The sequence below is a fragment of the Micropterus dolomieu genome, linkage group LG04, assembly GCF_021292245.1.
Source record: "Micropterus dolomieu isolate WLL.071019.BEF.003 ecotype Adirondacks linkage group LG04, ASM2129224v1, whole genome shotgun sequence".
Taxonomy (NCBI): domain Eukaryota; kingdom Metazoa; phylum Chordata; class Actinopteri; order Centrarchiformes; family Centrarchidae; genus Micropterus; species Micropterus dolomieu.
Window position 1 is genome coordinate 34,078,547 of NC_060153.1, and position 15,742 is coordinate 34,094,288.

General features: G+C 44.6%; 2 protein-coding genes across 5 annotated transcripts in view; both read left to right on the plus strand.

Annotated features, from left to right (window-relative positions):
* LOC123969868 (reticulon-3-B-like) overlaps positions 1–8,139 on the plus strand; it is a 21,575-nt gene extending 13,436 nt beyond the window's left edge. For both annotated transcript variants that reach the window (XM_046047620.1, XM_046047619.1), the window contains exons 4-8: positions 1,107–1,245; positions 7,221–7,290; positions 7,365–7,411; positions 7,842–7,900; positions 7,998–8,139. In XM_046047620.1, the coding sequence (XP_045903576.1) occupies positions 1,107–1,245; positions 7,221–7,290; positions 7,365–7,411; positions 7,842–7,900; positions 7,998–8,046 (364 nt within the window). In that variant the 3' untranslated portion in view covers positions 8,047–8,139. The remainder of the gene's footprint in view (positions 1–1,106; positions 1,246–7,220; positions 7,291–7,364; positions 7,412–7,841; positions 7,901–7,997) is intronic.
* A 3,826-nt stretch (positions 8,140–11,965) lies between these two features.
* The window catches only part of LOC123969722 (equilibrative nucleoside transporter 1-like), a 22,958-nt gene continuing 19,181 nt past the window's right edge, over positions 11,966–15,742 (plus strand). Inside the window, exon 1 of one of the 3 annotated variants that reach the window (XM_046047349.1) lies at positions 11,966–12,114. The gene's annotated coding sequence lies outside the window, so the exon portion shown is untranslated. Of the gene's footprint in view, positions 12,115–13,809; positions 14,042–15,742 lie in introns of those variants that run through there. The other 2 variants (XM_046047351.1, XM_046047350.1) reach the window with 2 other exon arrangements.

Sequence of the window (15,742 nt, forward strand, 5' to 3'; positions counted from 1 at the left end):
TCGGCAGGTCAAGCGTGTCCTCGGCAGGTGAAAAATGTCTTCAGAAGGTGAAGCGTGTCTTCAGAAGGTGAAGCGTGTCCTCGGCAGGTGAAGCGTGTCCTCGGCAGGTGAAGCGTGTCTTCAGAAGGTGAAGTGTGTCTTCAGAAGGTGAAGCGTGTCCTTGGTAGGTGAAGCGTGTCCTCGGCAGGTGAAAAATGTCTTCAGAAGGTGAAGCGTGTCCTCGGCAGGTCAAGCGTGTCCTCGGCAGGTCAAGCGTGTCCTCGGCAGGTGAAAAATGTCTTCAGAAGGTGAAGCGTGTCTTCAGAAGGTGAAGCGTGTCCTCGGCAGGTGACAAATGTCTTCAGAAGGTGAAGCGTGTCTTCAGAAGGTGAAGCGCGTCTTCAGAAGGTAAAGCGTGTCATCGGCATGTGAAGCGTGTTTTTGTCAGGTGAAGCGTGTCCTCGGCAGGTGAAGCGTGTCTTTGGCAGGTGTAGCGTGTCTTCAGAAGGTGAAGCGTGTCCTCGGCAGGTCAAGCGTGTCCTCGGCAGGTGAAAAATGTCTTCAGAAGGTGAAGCGTGTCCTCGGCAGGTGAAGCGTGTCCTCGGCAGGTGAAGCGTGTCATCGGCAGGTGAAGCGTGTCTTCGGCAGGTGAAGCGTGTCATCGGCAGGTGAAGCGTGTCATCGGCAGGTGAAGCGTGTCTTCGGCAGGTGAAGCGTGTCCTCGGCAGGTGAAGCGTGTCTTTGGCAGGTGAAGCGTGTCTTCAGAAGGTGAAGCGTGTCCTCGGCAGGTGAAGCGCGTCTTTGGCAGGTGAAGCGTGTCTTCAGAAGGTGAAGCGTGTCCTCGGCAGGTGAAGCGTGTCCTTTTGTCCTCACAGAGCAGCTGCAGTAATCAATAGATTCTGGTTCTGGTGATTCATTAGCTGTAAACAAAGTTGTGTCCTGTGGTCTTCCATCATTTTACACAGTTCACTTTAAGCAGCAGGTCCAGTTTGTTCACACAGACCCTGCTGGTCCTGGTCCTGGTCCTGGTAGTGGTCCTGGTCTCCAGCACAGGGAAAGCTTTACGAGCTCTAACGCGCAGACAGCGCTCTGAAACCCTGTCCTCTGAAACCTCTGTCCCCTGTCAGGTCCCTGTTGGAAAGGGACATCTCGGTGTCCTCGGAGGTGGTCAGGCAGCTGGCTGATCAGTCTCTGATCTACCTGAACTGGTTCAGCAGTCAGACCAGGAGGCTGTTGCTGGTTGAAGACCTGGTGGACTCTCTGAAGGTGAGATTTCCACAGAACATGTTGGCAGGCTGGCTAATGCTACTTCAGGTAGACCCAGGGTCTGCTTCAGACCCGGGGTCTGCTGAGGTGCAGCTGCTTGCCTTCAGAGCGCTGCATTGTGGTTAAAAGAGGAGTTACACGGGACGTCCTCCTTTAACTACTGAACCCTGCCTCAGAGGGCAGCTGGAGGAAACTTATCCAGGTACATCAGCTGTTCCTTGGTCTCCAGTCCTACCTGGGGGGGCGGTGTTGAGGGACAGGACCCAGGAGAGACTGCTCCATGATGTCCTGCTGTCCTCGCTGATAAGGCTGCTAAGTTAATGAAGCTGTTGTGGTGGTGGAGAGCCTGGTCAGCAGACAGGAAACCCATTGGTCAGTCCTCTGTGTTGTGCTGACATCACAGCTGGACAGAGAGGTGAACCAATAAGAATCCACAATATCTGGAGTGATGCCTTTGATAAAAACACATTTATTGGTTCATCGCAGCCTGGATGTAAAAGCAATAAGAGATTAATCCACTGTCTGAAGATGAAACGGTTAAACAGCAGTGAGTTCATAAAACTGGTCCAGAAACGTCTGACTGACCTTTGAAAACGTCAACAGCTGTTGGTGTTGTTATTATTAGGGGTCCAAGCCAGAGTGCGGCTGGGAACCTGTGGTGTCCGAACGATAATGCTGCGATGATGTGTTGAGAAGAAATCCGCTTGACACTGTTCTTGATTATAAAAGTTTATTACATCAAAGAATTCAGCATCAATTACAAGCTCTGCAGCAGCTTGGAGAGTGACCCAGCCCGATAACCACTCTGTCTCTCTGTACATCGAACACAGCTTATATAAGACATGTTTAGGTCTCTGCTAAATACCATATAAGGGCACAGTGCTGTAGAATAGATGTAACCATCTGTTAGACACCACAGAAGGGTACAGTCCCTTCATACACACTAATCTCTTCATACACACTAATCTCTACTTCCCCTAACACTGCACCCATCAATCATTACTTCCCCTAACACTGGGTCCACTGTGCCTCTCTCCAGCTCTGGGTCAGGGGTCAAGTTCTATAGGAGGGTTCACTCTTTGTACACCCATCAATCATTATTTCCCCATAAGGGTTCACTGTCCCTCTCCCCAGCTGCAGAGCATTATGTTAAACTGTAATGGTCAAATGCACATATGTTATACACCACAAACCCACGATTGCAAGGCAAGAACGATACGGTTCCCAGCCCCGCTGGTACTGGGATCTGGCGTTGCCTTCATTAGTAAAGATTTTAACCTGAAAACCGTGAACCAAGACTTCTGTGCTGGTTTCACATTTATGTCCTGTGTTAAAGGCAGACTGCCTCATCCATCCATGAGGACCTTTTGGCCCATCTGCTAAGAAGGGCAGGTTCGGTGGACTCATGAGGGCTGATGTGTATGCTGGGAAAAGGAAGAACATGTTTATAAAATATAACACACCATCACAGCAACCTCTCAGCTTCCATCGTGGTTGAAATGCAGAACTACTGAGAGAAACCTGTGGAAAAGGCAGATCATGCAGTTCGCAAGTTCACAAAAAAAACAGAAGTAAAAACAACATATAGAACACTTGTATGACCAAATTCTTCTTGTATTGTGAGCCAACGCTGCCGTGACTAAAAAGTGGCCTTAGCTTTTGTTTGCACAGAATATCCATGTACTTTAAAGAGGTGGTATTCTGCTTTTTGCCTTTTCCCCTCTCCTTTATTGAGTTATATATCTTTTTTGTGCATGTAACAGGTTTGCAAAGTGAAAAAGCCCAAAGTCCAGCCCAAAGGGAGTTCCCATCTCCCACAGAAAACTCTGCTCTGAACTGAAAACAGCTGGTTTGTAGTCCAGCCCTTCACTTCCTTTACTTGTGACGTCACAATGAAAACGCGTCATAAAGCTTGCCAAGCGGCTAGCGGGGTCAGGCCCTCAACCAAACTAGACTGAGCGGAGGCCCTTTGGCTTCACTCGCCTTTGTTTGGTTTTCCATTGTAGAAATGTTGTACCTGTACCTGCTGCCAGGTACTTTTTTTCATATCACCTCCGTCGAGGTTCCAAGCGAGCTGAGCGATACTAAAATGTAACGTTAAAACAGACAGACTGCTGATTGGTCAGAGAGAATATTCACTATTCACTGCATCATCATTGCTGCAGCAGACAGAGGCCAGCAACAGAAAGTTTTATATTTTACAGTTTTCGTACGTTATTTCATCACTAAATCCACTTCTGAGAAGTTTTGAGGTGAGAAATCAGCTGTGTAGATTTCCAAAATTGACAGTTTTACGAGAAGTGATGGCTTGAGAGTAACTTCTACCATCTGCTAGGTTACGGTCTCAGTCTGAAGCGGCTTTGATTTGGATCACACTACCTTGTTTCTTACGACCTGCCCTTTTCTGCTTCTGATTGGCTAGTAGTCCTTACCTGGGAACTGCGCATGTGCAACTCCCAACAAAAATTTTTTACAAGTAAGATGCATCACTCTGTAGCTCAAGAGCGGAGCGTACAACACACAGGGTGAAAAGAGGAGCTGCAGCAATGTGCAGTATGAGAAAATGAAACCATGTAAACCTGTTCTGGTACAACCCCTAATTAAGATCTTGAACCTGAAAATGAGCAGAATACCACCACTTTAAATACTAGTTTCTGTTAATGAGGTACACCAGCCTAAAACGGTTGCAGTCCAGTTAATCAGCCCTGCAATAAATTATATCTTCATGAAGCTAGTAATATTTTTTGTAATTTGTAAAATGTCTTGTTCATGTGTTTTTACTCTTAAACTCCAAAATCTTTACTCTACAGAATTAGCTGTGATTTACTTCAGTACAAATGTTCGTGTGATGCATTTCCATTTATAAAATTATTCTAACTCTTTGCACAATCTGGGAAATTTACCTCCACAATATTTTATTTCTGGAGGCACTGAAATCAAATTAAACCAGGCACCAACCAGCACCACTGAAGACTGGACCACTAATCATTTTAACCACAACCCGTATGTCGTAACTGGTTCCTGCGTGCTGTGTTCATGGATGTTCTGAACATGGTTCGCCATCACATCTCAGTTAGAGTGGAAGAAGCTGCAGTCGCGTACAGATGTTTAATAATGGCTGGCCTCCACAGATTCAGGTCCTTCCTTTCTGTAAAGAAGAAAATGTAATTATAACAAAAGCCAAACAGAACAACCACCAGCCCCGCCATGAGATCGACCTGTACAAAGCTTATAATGTTCTGTCTCTGCTGATCTTCAGTCTGAGATGTGTTAAATAATATGTATGTATAATGTGTCTTCTTAAGTTTCAGTGTGCTCAGGACCTCCATATTAATGAGCTGCTAGTTGACAAAAACAAGCAGAGAAGCCACACACCAGTGCTCATTATTGAAAATTTACCAACAGTTTTGATACAGTATGCAAGTTTTCATCATCAGAGTAGCTACGACCTGATTGTGCAGCTGCTCTTGTCACTTCTTTGCCTCTTGCTTGGCCAAAGCCATGAGGCTCCCTTTAAAAACTAATTAACTTACACGTCTACAAAACTCAGTACAAATTTAGAAATATCACATTATACACTGAAACACATATGAACACAGGAAGAACATGCAAACTCCACACAGAGCCCATGGCGGCTGCGGCTCAGGAGGTAGAGCAGGCTGCCCGTTGATCGGCAGGCTGCATGTCGAAGTGTCCTTGGGCAAGATACTGAACCCCGAATTGCACTTAGCAATAGCGGCTGTTCCACCAGTGTGTGAATGTTACTTTCTGTTTGGGCTCAGTGTATGAATGTGTGTGAATGCAGATGTAGTGTAAAAGCACTTTGAGTGGTCGAAAAGACTAGAAAGGCGCTATACAAATACAAAACATTTACGTTTACATGGCTGGATTCAAACCTGCCTCATGAATTGAAATTAATTAATTATTAGGACGTAATACTCACTCACACACAGGCAACATGCAGTGTTAATTAATAAACGTTTTTACTTTGTCAACTAACGTTAGTTCGCTAGTGTGAATAAATCATTTGAGTGCACAACATACCGTTTCAGCAACGCTGATGGCGTCGCTCCTCAGCTCCAGACTTCTGATACCATTGCCTCCGCCAATGCATCGGTGAAACGGCCGTCAGTAAAATGCGTGTTGCAGACTGAGTATAAGATGGTGGCAGGTGAAAGTGCGACGCATTTTCTGTCATCTGTCCTCCAGCCCAAGACGCCTCGCCACTGATTACAGACACCGCACACACAGATGCCATAATGAAACTAAACAGCACATTAAACCAAGAGGAGGAAACTAAAAAATTAATTTGATATACGCCTTTGTAGGCAGGAGTTCCAAGCCCAAACGCGTTGACCTTGCTTATAGCGCCCCATAGTGGTAGAAGTGTGCGGATTTTTGCGCCTGAGTTACTTGCAGGGGCTGGTACCTACCCTATGAGTTTCGCGTCCCTAGCAGTTACCATCTAGGCTGCAGTAGTGGAATTAGCGGCGGAAGAATAAAAAAAAAAAAAAACGAGAACGATTACAAAAACCTTATATCCACGTGTTAGGGGGATCGAGCTGAATCTCGTGGTATAGGCCATGCCCATTTCTGCCTTGACACCAAACTTGGCACGGATAACCTCTGGACCAAGCTGATGAAAGTTTGTAGAGGAAATTTGGATCCGACAAAAAATGTAGCAATTATATGCTGGCAAACATTTGCAAAAAACACTACTAACAGTTGCTTTGGAATGGCCAATCGACACCAAATTTGGAGTGTTAATGTGGGACGCCCCCCTGAGGGCCTGTGCAAAATTTGGTGCAACTCGCCCCTAGGGGGCGCTATTTAATCCAAGAAAATTGTTCCTCTATAACCACAAGTCACACTGACATGAAACCAGTGCCGAATTGTTCAGCATGGTCCCCTTACTACAGGCACCAAACTTCACCCAAATATGCCCATAGGTGGCGCTGTTATTGCACATTAAAGACGTCAAAAAAAATCCCATTGACTTACATGCATTTTATATCTCCATAACCACAAGTCCGATTCACACCAAATTTGGGTCAATTGTTCCCCATGGGGCCACGATGACACGTGCAATTCAGCCAAAAGGTGGCGCAATGGGATTTTCAACCAAAGGACATTTTGCGGGATAACTACGGCTCGCTTCATTGCACATTCATAAACCTTATGTCTACGTGTTTAGGGGATGCTGCCGATTCCGATGGTATAGCACACGCCTCTGTGCGATGACGTTTTAATTTCGCGAAATCGCAAAAACTCCTACGAAACTGCAAGTCCGATCGGCACGAAACTTGTCACGGACATCTCTGGACTGAGCCGATAAAAGTTTGTAGAGGGAATTTTGATCTGACAAAAAATGCCCCAATTGCAAGCTAACAAATATTTGTGAAAACGCTAAAAACAGGAAATATAACATATCTCAGGCTTGGAAAGGCCGATGAACACAAAACTTCAGGACCGGGGGGGGGCCTGCGCCGGGAGGCTTGGACCCTGCTTATAACCGCTTGCAGTTCTAGTTATTATTATTATTATTATTATTATTATTATTATAAAATTGATTTAACCTTTTTACTGTTAGAAACTCTGTGTACGTTCGTTGTTAGCTAACAAACTTTAAAAGTCCCCGTGCAGGGTTCAGCTGCTCATCACATAACGTTAACGTTAGCTAACGTGTCAGCTGTTAGTGTTTACGTTGGTGAGTAAAGTCTCGCACTACTGATGTCCAGCCTGATGACAGAGACACTGGGACACCAGGACCTGCCAGATGGACCCTGAAGGGTCGCTCACGGCTCTGTAGATGTAAAGTCAGGACAGGACAGGGAGAGGAGCTCAGAGGAGAAGCTTCATGTTGAAGAAGATCTGGGCTCTGCTGGGTGTGAGAGTTTAAACAGCCCTCGTCTCTGCCCTCAGGCCCTCAGGGCCTCGCACAGATAAACAGTTTCTTTGTCTTCTGAACATTGCAGCTGGCTGCGGTCATGTGGATGATGACGTACGTCGGAGCCATCTTTAACGGGGTCACCATCCTCATCATCGGTGAGCCTTCTTCTTCTTCTTCCTCTTTTCAGTCCAAACTCGGCTTCAGACTGACTAATCTTCTCTCTCCCCAGCTGACATTGTGTTCTTCACCACGCCGCTGATCTACCAGAAGAAAAAGGTGCGTATTATTAGATTTGTTGTTTGACACCCAGTGTAATTATCCTTTATATAACTCCATCAGATGCTCTAATGATACAGTGTGTGCTGGAACATGAACTTCCTGATGTGGGTCAGTAAAGTCTAGAATCCAGAGGATCTGACAACAGAACCTGCTTCAACTATCAGACAAACACTAAAGGTTTTAAAGCTGCTGCAGGCTGATCCTCCCTCACTTCCACATTTGATTGACGGAGCGAGTCTTAAAGCTTAGACTTTAGTCTTTCCAGCACTATTTGCCATTTTACGGCTTTCGCTGCCGTTGCCTAGGCTACCAACGAGGTGTGCAGGTTCTGCCGCAGGCGTTGTGTTTCTGCAGATTAGTTAATGTTTAAAACGAAGTCGTCGCGCGAAGTGCTCATTCTGAAGTCGTCTTGAATGTGTGTGTTCAGACGCAGATTGATCAGCTGATCGAGCTGATTGGCTCCAGAGTGGAGGCGACGCTGCACAGGTGAGCTGACATCACAGCAGGTTGACTGAGATCCTGTTTCACTGTAAACCCACCGTGTGTGTGTGTGTGTGTCTGTGTGTGTGTATGTGTGTTTCAGGCTGCAGGACCGCTTACCTGGAGCTGTGAAAAGAACCAAACCTGAGTGACACCTGACCTGCACCCCTCCTCCTCTGATTGGTCTGTTTGTCAGTGACTCACCTGCTGAATTAATTCATGTAATAAAATCCTGACTGAAATGACTCCAAGCGTTTTTTCTGTAACAAACATCTGGTCCTTCTGGGGTTAGGGTTCCTCATCATCAGGCTGAATGAGTCCATCAAGACTCTCCAGCTGATCCAGAATGCTGCAGCACGTCTTCTGACAGGAACCAGGACCAGAGATCGTATTTCTCCGGTTTTAGGTTCTCCTGTAAAATCCTTCTGCTCACCTCCAGAGCTCCCAGTGCTCAGGCTCCATCTCACCTAACAGAGGACCTCAGCACCCACCAGAGCTCTGTGCGCCCACATGAATCCAGATTCAGTAGCAGCACAGTTTGAGATTTGATTTGGCTGAAATTGATTGAAAGGTGCTCATGGAAACGTTCTGGCTCCGAGCGGCTGGTCACACCGCTGCTTTAAAAGTGGGAGACCAGGGTTTAATTCCTGAGCAGCTGTAAGTCGCTTTGGATAAAAGCGTCAGCTAAATGAATAAATGTATAAATACCATCATGCATTGTGCTGATAGAAAGAACAGATTGTCCGACAGCAATGACCTGATTAGCAGCGGTGAGATAATGAGATGCGTCGTGCTCTCTAGAGACGGGAGAGTGAAAGAAGTGTTCAGAGGGAATGTGGAGCTTCATCATTCATGTTCCTGGGATCAGCTTTGGTTTATCTGCTGCTGGAGGGCCACAGTAACTCAGAGATCAGTCGTTGAATCCATCTGCTGTTGTTGGTCTGATTTAATGTCTACCTTTTTAATTTAATTGAATTACATCAGTGAACAAAGATCCTCAGTGTTGTAGAGACAAAGCTCTTCTTCACATCTTTAGTGCATCTCACGCCGGTTTCACGCACAACACACATTTTAAATTCCCACCGTATTTATCACGTGAGTCTGACTGCTGGACTGCTCGCACCACTCTTAAAATGCTTGTTTTCTGAATGGAGCTTGGCTCGATCAGCGCTGTGCGAACGAGTTTCATTATAAAGTTCAGTATCAGTAACAGACTCATTTTCTGAAGTCACGGGTGTTTCAGCTTCCTCTTTTTTCCCTGCAGCCTCCTGTTTCTCTCTGTATGAACATGAAGCCACCTCTCAGGCCCCTCAGGCCCCTCAGATCTCCCTAACAGCGTATCAGAATGAACTGGTCTCCTGGTATTACTAACACTGCCCCCCCCCCCCCCAGTTTTATTACCCTTTACACAAATGAATGTAGGAGCAACACTTCTGATCAGGCTACTATTAAAGATGCTTCTTTTCTATCCAGTCATGACTCTGCAGCTGTTTCCAAAAAAAAATAATCACAGATTGTTGATTTTACAGCATTTTACACATTTGTGGATCCATTTTCACACATGAAACGGGTTATATGTGTGTACAGTGTATATACAGTATATATAGGCTCTGTATTTATACATGTGTGTACAGTGTATATACAGTATATATAGGCTCTGTATTTATATACGTGTGTACAGTGTATATACAGTATATATAGGCTCTGTATTTATACATGTGTGTACAGTGTATATACAGTATATATAGGCTCTGTATTTATATACGTGTGTACAGTGTATATACAGTATATATAGGCTCTGTATTTATACATGTGTGTACAGTGTATATACAGTATATATAGGCTCTGTATTTATATACGTGTGTACAGTGTATATACAGTATATATAGGCTCTGTATTTATACATGTGTGTACAGTGTATATACAGTATATATAGGCTCTGTATTTATACATGTGTGTACAGTGTATATACAGTATATATAGGCTCTGTATTTATACATGTGTTTACAGTGTATATACAGTATATATAGGCTCTGTATTTATACATGTGTTTACAGTGTATATACAGTATATATAGGCTCTGTATTTATACATGTGTGTACAGTGTATATACAGTATATATAGGCTCTGTATTTATACATGTGTGTACAGTGTATATACAGTATATATAGGCTCTGTATTTATATACATGTGTGTACAGTGTATGTACAGTATATATAGGCTCTGTATTTATACATGTGTGTACAGTGTATATACAGTATATATAGGCTCTGTATTTATACATGTTTTTACAGTGTATATACAGTATATATAGGCTCTGTATTTATATACGTGTGTACAGTGTATATACAGTATATATAGGCTCTGTATTTATACATGTGTTTACAGTGTATATACAGTATATATAGGCTCTGTATTTATACGTGTGTACAGTGTATATACAGTATATATAGGCTCTGTATTTATACATGTGTGTACTGGGGTGCTTGGGGGGGCCACTGGTCGGTCCGGGTGCTGCTCCTCCGCGGGTTTTGCCTCTTGCGTCCCATCGGCATTGTGTTGTCAACTGGCATTTGGATGGTTGTTTTTATTTTATTTTTGGGCGTCTGTTGGCTGGGTCGGGGTATTTATTTTCTTTCTCCCACCCCTATTGGCTACTGGGGTTCTTGCCTGCCTGTTGCTGGGGTCGGTGTGGCACAGTCGTGGCGTCCCACTCTCACTAACAACTACATTCTTTAACGGGCTTATGCGCACACACATGTACACACACACATACAGACACATTCACCCACACGCACACAGACACACACAGTCTCACACATAGACACAAACAAATTTAGGTTGTCCCTGGTAGAATTATTCCTGATGCTTTTCTTTCAGTTACTTATTTTAATTAATTGTTATTATTCCAGCTCTTGTTGCTGTGCTGTGTTGCTTATTTAGTGTGCTGGACTGTTTCTTGTTTTCATTTTTCTCTTTTTTGTCAGCTGTTTATTGCTGCTGTTCGGCTGGTTGTCTTTTGCTATTATTATTATTGTTTGTTTGTTTTGTTTGTGTTTGTTTGTTGTTGTTGTTTTTCTCCTCCCCAATCCCCCCTCTCTGTTCTATTGCAGGTTTCGTTGCTTTCTGCAATTGGTGTTTCCCACTGCTTTTCCCTGTTGTCCCCACCTTCCATCCCCCTTCTCTTACAGGACTTGTCCTTTCTTTCTCTGTGCTGTCTGTTTGTGCCCCCCCATCCCCGTGTCTGCCCCCCTGTCCAGCCCGGTGACAAATCAATACATAATTAAATAAATAATAAAACAGACAAAGGAGTATTTTAATGCTCTCTTGTTAAAGTAAAATCTGTCTGGCACAACATGGTATCCAGGTCATCATACTCTATACCAGGCTGCTGAGCAGGACAGGGTTAAAAATTAGAAGAAGGCTGCAGTGACAGATGGAGTGATGCCAAGAGACGGCGACAGCGTGAAGGAGGAACACCAGAAGCTCGACAAATACCAAGAAACAGGAGCTGGAGGAGATGTGGAGAGGAAAAGCATCTATATATATACATATACACATCATATAGAGTGTGTGTTCCTTTTCCTTCAGTTCCTCCTCCTCCTCCTCTCCCTCCACATCTCTCTGGATCTGTTTTCTATCTACTGATTGGTTTGTGATCAGTAATGTCTAAATATGTGTTAATGGAGCTCAGCTGTGCCGACTGAGAGTTGAATGTTGGTGCTTTCTAAATGACCAGTTGGTGGGCGTAAAAGAGAAATGAAGGGAATGTGTGGAAACAGGGAGCAGAGTTCAGGAGAGGGTGGGCATTTTTTTTTAAATATCATGAATCTAATCAGTTTGTTTCTTTGAATCTGATCTGAACTAAACTGTGGGTGTGTTCTGTTCTGTTATCGCATCGTCATTTACACAGAAACAAAGTCCACTGAACGGACTGATATCAGAGGTCAAAGGTCACCGCAGGCTGAAGAACTGATTCTGCTGAAAGGGCAGAAAGCAGCCAGACGGCCGCGTGGAGGAAGAAGGACGGAGGATTCAAAGAAACGTGACAAACAGGAAGGAGGATTTCACAACTGACTGAAGGAGTCGAACTTTAAGAGAGTGAAGCTGCACGTTGCTGAGCTTAAACCAGCAGAAACGAATCCTGACTGATGAAGAACATATCTGGAGAACGCTGAGAGAACATCTGGGCCTGCGGCCGTCCTGCACAAACACTGAAGGTAGCGTAAAGTTTATTAGTTCGGACTGTCTTGTTCGTCTTCAGTGTGAGCAGGTTCCCTTTATGGTTGGTTGGATTTGTTTCTTAAAAACAAAGAGAACCATCATGTGACAGTTTGAATTAACTTCCTCCATGTGGGCGACACCTGACAGCACAGTGCTGAACCAGACTCCTCAGTCCCTGAAAAACAATATCAATGACAATACATTTGGTTTAAGGTCACCTTACATCATGTGAAAAACATACGATCAATGATTCATGAACAACAAGCAGCAGTAAGACAGCAATAAAACCACAGTCAGAGTCTGCAGGAGAAAAACTAAAAATCTAAACCAAGTAAAAATCCCGACTTCTAAACAGCTGATTTCTGCACACGTGTTTATAAGAGCAGTATTCAGTAGTTTTACAAAGCGTCACATTAACGCCGCTCTCTCCTGGCGAGTCCAGCATCAGCGCAGCAGCTGCCGGAGTTTCTTTCTGCCAGTTTCAGTTGCTGCTTCAGCAGAGACTTCAGTATACATCATGTAGAAATGTTCGCGGCTGAAAGCTTTTTGCTGCTCGCACAGAGTTTCATCCGACGACAACGTTCTTTGCATCTTAGACTGTGACACAGTAATGGTGGTACTTCCAGCTGTGGACAGGACGCCTCTGCCTCTCCTTCCCCATTCTGCGGTTAGCATTTTGGCTAACAGCTGACTCGAACAACAGAAGGTCCGGTGCTGCTGAGCTGCAGTGCAGGTCAACTATGGTGCGTTCAGTAATGCAGTGTTACTTATTGGATTAGTAACTGTAAGTAATTCGTTACACTATAGTTACTGGGAAAAGTGATATTATTACAGCCCAACACTGCTGCCGCCTGACAGGATCACAGTGCAGTAGTCAGAACGAAAGCAAGCACTCACTGACTTCTGTAGAGGGTCACAGCCGGGCTGGAGAAGCTTCGCAGCTGAAAGAGGGCAGTCTGGGTGACTGGGTATCTACATGACTGGAGCAGAAAGGGTCCCGTCCAGGATGACACCGAGCCTCTAAACCTTTGTGGAGACGGACGGCGTCAGTTATGGGGAGAGGACAGATTCTAGTTTTTCAGAGTGCACATTTGGAACCTTGTCTTGCTGCTTTGAGTTGTCAGATCTGTATACCATGGAGACAGTGAAGGTTCTTGAGGGGGGGCACATAACGCTGTGGATAGTCAGCAGAACAGTGAGAATGGATAGCGTAGTGCAGGGGTCAAATGTTATAGTGCAGTAAAGTGCACACCTCTTACCTGAAGGGTTCAATCCCCACAATGCCAAATATATTTTCTCTTCAACAATTTCATATCGAGAGACGATTTCACATGCTCACAATAAAGCAGAGAGATTATAAATGTAAGTGGAGCATTATTGCAATGTCAGAGTTGGCGTTGGAAATAGGCCTGTAGTTCTGGTCATTACAGTCTAGTCAGGATTTTTCCAGAGTCCGTCTGACTGTGGCAACTTTCAGTGAAGGGGGGGCCGGACCAGCGGACAGAGACGAGGCTGTAATGGAGGTTATCAGGCCAATGAACAGGGCGAGTAGGCTTTTACTCGGGCTGCAGGGATTGGATCCCTTGGATGGTGACATGTGGAGTTGTTGGAGTCAGTAATAAGTTCAAAGGTTTTCAGCTGGTAGACTGGAGTCATAAAGGACAGTGGATGGGGACAGTGGCTGACTAGAAGCTGGTCTGCGTGATGTTAGCAGAGGCCAGCTGCTCATGGACTGCAGTCGTGGAGTTAAAAAAAGTCAAACATTTTGAAAGGTTCTGTCATATTGACGAGGCGACTGGAATCAAAAGCAGACTCGGAGCACAATTCCAGGAATTTACAGTTTATTGAAAGGCTGATGGAGCAGAGGGCAGACCAGGGAGTGGATTTCCAGGCAGGCAGTGAGCTGAGCTCAGGGAGAGCAAGGTAAGGTAGGATCTCACCCAGAAAACAAACTGTTGATGTAACGAAGAGTGAGGAGCAGAGCCGGGTGGATGTGCAGAGTCTTGATTAGTGGAATGTGGATCAGGTGTGCAGGCGGAGGTGGAGAGCCAGGTCCAGACAGGGACACTGACAGGAGACACTGGGAGGGAGGAGAACACATGCACAAGGGATAAGAAGGATGCATGTCGCTCTCTGTGGAGAACACAGTATGTCCTTCGCCAGTACGGATGATATTTGCGTAATCTGAGGTATAGATACTGAGGGAGCATTTCTGTGGTGGAGTATATGATCCAGGTTATGCATAACAAGTCCGGTGGTGGTGGACTGGACCTAAAGCCTGAAGCTGACATGGGTCAGGTGTGCACCAGGGGGCAGTATGAGCACCTGAGACTGCCCGGCTTTTGTTAATGATAATAATTATAACAAAGAGTTTTGATATTCTTGGAATCATGGACAAATGAAATGTGCACATCCAACACAGAAATCCTGCTCATCTGTTGAGGGTTAAGCACCCAGAACAAAAACACTTAAAATGGCACTCAAGACCAGATGAAGTGGCTGAGAAACTTTTCTAAGGAGTCAGGTGGGGACTCGCCGACACACCCACGGAGATAGTCTGTTCATTTTAACTGAGACATGATTTATTTATCTATTTATTTAAAGGTCCAGTCTGTAATATTTCTGAGGATCTACGGACAGAAATGCAATATAAGATCCATAACTATGTTTTCAGTGGTGTGTAAAGACCTTACATAATAAACCGTTATGTTTTTATTACCTTAGAATGATCCATTTATATCTACTTAACGGCGGGAACCCCCTTCCACGGACGTCGCCACGTTGCATCGTCAAGTTTCTACAGTAGCTGAAAACAAACAGCGCTATAGAGCACGTTTCGTCACCACGTTCTTCTTGTTCTACTTAATTCAGGCAGTCAGACACTCGTCACTGTGTTGAATACGTACGTTAGAAGACGAAGAAGAAGTAGTAATAATATACTGCAGGCTCGGCAAATAAGTTTTGCATCAGAGCAACATTTTCAACCATTAGATGGTGGATGAGAATATAAGTCATAATATTGACTTACAGCAATATGTTGTTCGGTTAGCTCAGTCGGTTTGAGGGGTTTTTTTTCTCTCTCTCTTTAATAAATGGTCAGTGTTTGTATAAACTCTATTTAATGTGTGGTTTATAAAGGACTGTGGTGCAGAAACAGTGACAGTGTTTCACACTCTTGGCTCACATTTTCCACGTTATCTGTCACAATAACATCTGGTTTACTGAATAATTCAGTAAATATACTTTCTTAATAAATCTAGACCTAAAGTAACCTCATTTCCTGACTGGCCACTCTGGTGATGAGGATTGTGCAATTCACAACCCTCACCACTAGATGCCACTAAATCTTACACACTGAACCTTGAAATTAAAGAACTGTCAGTGTGGCTCCAGCGTACTGGCCCCCAATTTGTGATGCCAGAGCAAGACGATTACTACACCAGCATTAAATGGAGCCAGAATCCACATGTGAAATATAACCATAAGATATCCTAACTCAGAGTCACTTTACATGAAAACACATTACAATCATCAATATTCAATTCAGTTCAGAGGAGGCAAGAAAGATGGGCCCCCCCCATCTTTCTTGCCTCCTCTGAACTGAATTGGGGGGGGGGGGGGGGG